The 6,816-nt window shown below is 31.8% G+C and overlaps 2 protein-coding genes across 5 annotated transcripts; both read left to right on the top strand.

Annotated features, from left to right (window-relative positions):
* The first annotated feature begins 912 nt into the window (after nucleotides 1-912).
* LOC138179599 (pre-mRNA-splicing factor 38B) lies at nucleotides 913-3,925 on the top strand. 3 transcript variants are annotated; one of them, XM_069112554.1, is made up of 6 exons: nucleotides 913-1,232; nucleotides 1,436-1,719; nucleotides 2,124-2,287; nucleotides 2,376-2,774; nucleotides 3,361-3,591; nucleotides 3,659-3,925. In XM_069112554.1, exons 1-6 carry the CDS (start codon nucleotides 1,202-1,204, stop codon nucleotides 3,723-3,725), a joined length of 1,176 nt encoding a protein of 391 aa, XP_068968655.1. In that variant the 5' UTR covers nucleotides 913-1,201; the 3' UTR covers nucleotides 3,726-3,925. The 3 variants fall into 3 exon arrangements, with proteins under 3 accessions (XP_068968655.1, XP_068968658.1, XP_068968656.1); XM_069112557.1 differs by having other exon boundaries at nucleotides 914-1,232; nucleotides 3,361-3,595; XM_069112555.1 differs by having other exon boundaries at nucleotides 916-1,232; nucleotides 2,136-2,287.
* A 250-nt stretch (nucleotides 3,926-4,175) lies between these two features.
* Nucleotides 4,176-6,743, top strand: LOC138179598 (glycosaminoglycan xylosylkinase). Of its 2 annotated transcripts, XM_069112553.1 has the most exons (7): nucleotides 4,177-4,316; nucleotides 4,583-4,622; nucleotides 4,732-5,103; nucleotides 5,191-5,491; nucleotides 5,593-5,861; nucleotides 5,950-6,176; nucleotides 6,283-6,743. In XM_069112553.1, exons 3-7 carry the CDS (start codon nucleotides 4,732-4,734, stop codon nucleotides 6,509-6,511), a joined length of 1,398 nt encoding a protein of 465 aa, XP_068968654.1. In that variant the 5' UTR covers nucleotides 4,177-4,316; nucleotides 4,583-4,622; the 3' UTR covers nucleotides 6,512-6,743. The 2 variants fall into 2 exon arrangements, with proteins under 2 accessions (XP_068968653.1, XP_068968654.1); XM_069112552.1 differs by lacking the exon at nucleotides 4,583-4,622 and having other exon boundaries at nucleotides 4,176-4,316.
* Nucleotides 6,744-6,816: the final 73 nt, after the last annotated feature.

The following is a 6,816-nucleotide window of genomic DNA, read 5'->3' as shown; positions in this document are numbered from 1 at the left end:
ACTTTTTATGTGCTTGCGATGCGTTCTTGCCTTTTAGGAAATAATACAATAAAACATGTCTGCACTCCACGTCTTGTTTATTCATTTTTAAATTGGCATAAAAACGAAACTAAATAACCAATCGATACAATTTTTTTACTAAATTAAAGGTTGAAGTCCAAACAACAAGAAAACAATATAGGTTAGGTGCTTTGAAACATTGACAAAACAAAAGAATGTGCTAAGACCACCTATTGACAAAATCCGCAATCACTTAGTTGCCAATCCAATATTATCATGCTAAATTAAATATAATTTTTAATGAAATATATTTTCAATGAAAAAGTATATCATGAACAAATCTAAAACATGTTATTTATTACATTTATTAAAATATTAATTTTGAATTGGTAAATATTGCCTAGTATGTGGCCTGTATTACCGCATTCTAGTAACAATAAGTTTTCTAGGGAAAGTGTTACTCTTTTGTTATCGCATTTCGAATATAACATGTAATCTTTAGATCACACGTTCATTTTTTATATTAAAAGAAGTTTAGAAAATACGTATATTAAGTACAAACTAAATGTAGTTTGTTGTATTTTTGTAATAGAGGGTTACAAAATAATTTAATTATAAATGTTATGTTTGAAGATCCCGATGTTCCTTCTGTGGTTTCACGTGTAGTTTAAAACACTTGATCATGGTTTAAAATATTGAAATGTCATTTGCAATAGATATATATAATATCTATTTTATCACAATGTCCGTTCATTAAGATTTATAAAAATTATTATATGATTACATTTCAGTCATATTTAATGACGATCTGCTCAGAGACTAAAGAACCAACAAAGGACAATTTGGTTAATTAAATTACTTGTAAATTATAAATTATTATAAATGTAAATTATAAATGAGGATAATACCATGCGAATGAAACCGGATGTTTTGTAGGCCATTTTGTAGGCATGCGCATTATACTACTGTATCTTTTTTTTTTCGCTTCCCGTTGACGTCAGTTTTCCGTATACTTGCAGGAAAAAGTGTTATGCGAGCTTTTAAAACTTGTATTTAATTATTTTCAACACATAAATACATTTATTCTTTGTTGTATTTATGAACTTTGTAAACCTTTTGTGAAACGTAACGTGGTGTGTGGTTGTATGGTGAATTTGTTCTATTCAATTCATTGTAAGACTTGTAAGTTTACGATACAAACATGCAAGTGCAAGAGGCGGAAGGAGCTGATGGTAAGCAATTATATTTTGTATTTTTTGTGTTTTTTTTTTTTAATTTCTTGTTTTTATAATGTTTGACGAAGAGACGAGGTATTTTGTGGCCCGTTCTGATCATTACGATACACTTAACCTCTATTCCACCAGTATCTATGTATGTTAATTACTATTACTATTACGTGATTCGGCAGATACATAAATGAAACACTTGTACATAGGTTCACCATGGAACAATTCCAGTGGTTGCGATGAAGAACGTCGTCCAACTCAAAAGGAGGGTAAAAAATCGAATATATTACCTCTATGGGGAAATGAAAGAACTATGAATTTAAATCCACTAATTTTAACCAATATACAATCGTCACATTATTTTAAAGTGAATTTATATGAACTGAAAACATACCATGAGGTTATCGATGAAATTTACTATAAGGTGTCTCATTTGGAACCATGGGAGAAAGGAAGCAGAAAAACAGCAGGGCAGACTGGCATGTGCGGAGGTGTGAGTATGTTTTCTTGTACATCGTTCATTTTTAATTGTTATTTATTGACATAAAACTGAGGCAATCATAGAGATATTACCACGTGTATAGAAACAGTCCAAATTTATAGCATTTTAAAGGACCTGGATGCTCTATGAAATGAGAACTGCTATTAAAAACAAAAAAGGTGGAAGTAATTAAAGTAAATCATCCAAAGTGGAAGTTCTAAATGTTTTAGACTTCCACTGCTATTAAATAATCAGGCATCAGTATCAAAATATTGGGCTGGAACTGGTCTGAATGCGAACATTGAGCAGACAGTCTCACTTAATACCACAGTTAATTGCAGAGTAGCATGTTCTCGGTCAATAAATTATAATATAATATGAATGTGATTAATTGACATAGGGGGGTGTAAATTTAGCGGTTCATGCAGGTCCGAGGAGTCGGTGCTGGTGGAATTGTCTCAACAGCTTATTGTCTACTATATAAACTCTTCACCTTGAGGTTAACACGGAAACAATTAAATGGTCTTATCAATCACCTTGATTCACCATATATTCGGGCATTAGGATTTATGTATATTAGGTAAGAATATTATGATATTAGATTTTACTTTAAAGAAATGTTCTAATAATTTGATGTATTATACATATATTATTATTGGTGTTAACAGATATACACAACCACCTGCAGATTTATTTAGTTGGTATAGTGATTACTTAGAAGATGAAGATGAGTTAGATGTAAAAGCTGGTGGAGGACAAGTAATGAAGATGGGTGATATTCTCAAACAATTTCTTACTAAATTAGAGTGGTTTTCAACGTTATTTCCAAGAATACCAGTGCCTATACAAAAAGAACTCGAACATCGATTAGCAGAAAGGTTTCCACAACAATCGATGAATGCCCGAAATGCAAAGCCACCTATTACCCTAAATAGTCATGGAAAATATAGTAATAGCAGTAGTAGGAAAGATAACGGCAATCTCACCTCACGGAATCAACCGCGGCATATACCAGATAGCGAAGCTCAGTGGGGTGAGGCTGAAAGAACAAGTCACTGGCGAGCCAGGTGCGTCTACGTGGTATGAATACAATCACGTTACTAATTTGTATAAGGTTAATAATATTCTATGAACTTGTTAGGAAAATTGGGTGAAGATTAAAGACGTACCATCTCCTGGAAAATACTCTTGATCTCAGTGTATCATCATTCAGTTTTCTTTAGTACATGTGTATGTTCTTATTTGATTCTTGTACAGTTATTCGCTGGCTTTATAAATTTAGTGCAATGAACTTGTTTTTATACTTATATATGCTATTTAGATTCTGAATATTGAATTTACTGAATTTCTTTGCAAGAGCAACATTCATAAGTTACATAATTTCAAATTTTTTAGAAGTCATCTCGATATTCATTATCTCAATAACTGTACACTAATCTTTTTATATTGGATATCAAGGAATGCAAGATTTTTAAATATCTATCAACACTAAAGTCTACACAAATATGTAATATCGAGGTGTTTAAGATGAATAATTTCTTGGTATCTTCCATTGTAAATAAGTGCAACATATGTATGCACTTGCACAGGCTGATATTTTAAAAACGTTATTCGTTATTCCGCATTACTTCCCTTTGAATAATGTTTTTCTAGATCTGATGAAGACCGCAAGGACAAATACAGAGACCGAGATCGTGAGCGAGATCGTATAAGGGAAAGAGAACGAGAACGTGTCCGGGAAAGAGATCGAGAAAGGGATCGACATTGCAGACGATCAAACAGCCGTGATCGAAGTCGGAGACAAAGAGAATATAGAAGTCGTAGCAGAGACAGATCACATAGAGATAGAAGTAAAGATCGTTATCGTGATAAAGATCGTCATAGGCAGGTATATGTGCTTTTTTTAAAATATATTTTTAATTATAGATTTCTAATTGCTTGTTAATTACAGAAGAGGATCACCCTATGATTATGCAACAGAACTTGCTCGTGAAAGAGAAAGACAACGAAGAGAATGAAAATATACTCTGGAATGTATATATCGACATAAATGTTTGTACGAGTGTAACTATAGAGATGAAAACGATTTAGAGCCGAGCCATGCGAACACCGCCGCGTTTTGAACGGATTACTTCATTTGAAGTAATAGCCTAAATTTAATTCGATTATATTCACCATGTAGTTTACATGTTTTTATAAAATAAATCCAAGATTATAACTATTGTTTTACAATTCCTTATCCTACATATGTAATATAATTTTTTCGTAAATGTATATACGAACGTATATGTATATAATTACAGAAAATGTTTCAAATGGATTTCTTCTTAATATATGTGTAATGTAACAAATTGTATTTGTGTTTCCAGAATTAAAGAATGCTATAAAATCGATATTTTTTAATATCTTTTAAATTAATGTTTATTCACAACAATTTCTGATACTAATACAGTGCTTTACGGCGCGTGAGTACTTTGGTTTGAAGTTAAAAATGGCGACGCATACTTGCCGTCCCATCATAGTTGGATGCGACTAAGCAGAGATTTCATCAAAACATGAAGGAAATATTTATTATCAGGTGACAGCAACCGCGTGGCCAATTTTCAAAGGTGATATAAATAGATGTTTTTCTTTACAAAACAGCTTTTCAATATTCTTTGAATTCAGTTCGTAACTCATATATGTACAGCTTCGTTGAAACTGTGTCGTTATGTTACACGTTACAGTATTTTAACACTTGTTTCATAGAATCTCTTAGATAAAATCGTTATATTTGATTTAGAAAATTGATTTTTGTATTATCGATGTCAATCAGTTTAGTCTTCACAGACTCCTTTTAGTACATACATGCATTAAAATGTTTATTATATGTTAGGAAATTATATTGAAAAAGAATTCACAAGAACGAAAATGGCGTAAGTATAGATTGATCTTCAAGCTATATGGTCGCCCTGTTATAATATTTAAGTAAACCTGTAGTGCGCCATCTATGTTACGTTTATTCAATTGATATTTTGTTCACAGATGATTGGCCGACGCTGTGCTCTCATCGCTTTGGGCGGTCTTTTGATTCTTGTCCTTAGCGTCAATGTATATTTTATTCGAATGATTGTAGAGAGCTCGTCGCACAAAACTTCTTCTAAAGGCATGCCTATCTCGCAATTAAAGCCGGAACAAGAACAGTTAATATCTCAAGCGGAACAAAATTTACAAGTTTCGCAAAAATCAGTTGCGAAAGATATGATAAAAAAGATTAAAGAGGAGATACAGTTATTACCGTCAAGATATTTTAAGCAAAATACTAGCTACGTAATAGTATTGGAAAGATTATTTACTGAATTAAGGATAATGCCTAATGCTATTCAAAAAAATATATGGAGTATACCTAACAATAATGTTAGTATTGTATCGAAATGTGTTTAGAACGAATAATATAAAATATCTTTTTTATTGTAAATTATTTTTAATAATTGATATTTTTAGTGGCCTGATGCCCATCAGTTAATACCACCGGTTGCGCCTGAATTAGGAACAATTTTAGATATTTTGCGTAAATCAAAAGTGATGCGTGCAGATAACGCACCACTTGGTACGCAATTGAAATTGATGCTAACTTTAGAACACGGAATGAAGGCGATGTTCAAGCCTCAATGGTATTCTAGGGACGCTATTATTCGAGGACCTGTTTATCATGGAAAAGATCGACACAATGCCGAAGTAGTAGCGTTCTATTTATCTTCCTTACTGGCCTTAAGAAGAGTGCCGCTTACTGTTATAAGAAAACGTATGTTCCTATAGAAATTCTAGTAGAAATTTATATATATATATAATTTTATACAGATTGCGTGCAAAACATTTTACTATTTTGTATTAAATCTTTTTTAGTTGACTTAAGGAATGAAATTCGGCCTCGTGCAACTCCTGAACTTTATGCTACTATGTATCAAGATGGTAATGATACTTGTTTGTATGGTGTTTGTCATTATTGCTCTCCCGTGGATCCAGTGTGTGGAGTAGGAGATATTTTAGAAGGTGCTCTAATTTCTTGGTTACCACGATATCTAAGACTTGTAAAACATCGTCATCCATGGCAAAGGACATATAAAAAAAACAAGCTCGCAGCATGGGAAACAGATGATAACTATTGTGAAAAAGTAAGTCTATTAGATAAACGTATGCAACAAGTCTATTTTTCTCTTTCTTTCTTTTTCGATAATAACATGGAAATATTCGATTTTTTAGGTGAAAGACACTAAAGCATATTCTCCGCAATCGTCGAGCAGGCTTTTAGATTTAGTAGATACTGCGATTTTTGACTTTTTGATGGATAATGGTGATCGCCATCATTACGAATTAGCACAGAATAATTTTCATAATCCAGCTGTGTTGTTAATTGATAATGGGAAAAGTCTTGGAAATCCTGATATAGATCATTTTGATATTTTAGCGCCTTTGTATCAGTGTTGTATGTGCGTATTTATATATGTATTAATCTTGTTTATTTATAATAAAAAGTGCAATGTCTTCATTAAAGTTCTGAGTTTTTTAGAATTATTAACTCTACTTTCATTTTAGGATTCACAAAACTACATGGGATCGTTTGAAATTATTTAGTGGTGGTACATTAAGCATAGCTCTTGCAAGACTTGCTGCTCATGAATCCGTAATGGCCGGTGTTCAACCCCTTGTTACAGAAGCTCATTTAAGTGCCATGGATAGAAGACTACTTACTATTTATGCAGTTGTAGAATATTGTTTGAAAAATAAGAAGTATGCTTCCAACGTTATTTTAGACCATCGGTAGCCTATATATATATATATTTTATCCAATATTTAGTGTGAACTTTAATGCTTAAGATGTTAGGAACACATTCATATTTTATAAATGATATAGGTGCAAACAATACTTTTTTAATGTCATTTCAGTAAAGTTCGTTGAAATTTAAGACTTAGTAAAATATTGCTGGATTATTTATATTTACTACTTAATAATCTCATTACTTCATATTTATGCACAAGTACAGTGTATGTATATCTTTCATCTAAATAAAACAGCTTTGCCTATGTAATTTCATTCAATTTATCATTAATACCTAGGTAAAGGATTGT

This window comes from Bombus flavifrons, chromosome 5 (genome assembly GCF_040668555.2).
Source record: "Bombus flavifrons isolate JBK064 chromosome 5, iyBomFlav1_principal, whole genome shotgun sequence".
Taxonomy (NCBI): Eukaryota; Metazoa; Arthropoda; class Insecta; order Hymenoptera; family Apidae; genus Bombus; species Bombus flavifrons.
The sequence above is the reverse complement of the archived record's forward strand: the minus strand, read 5'-3'. Positions and strand labels throughout refer to the sequence as shown.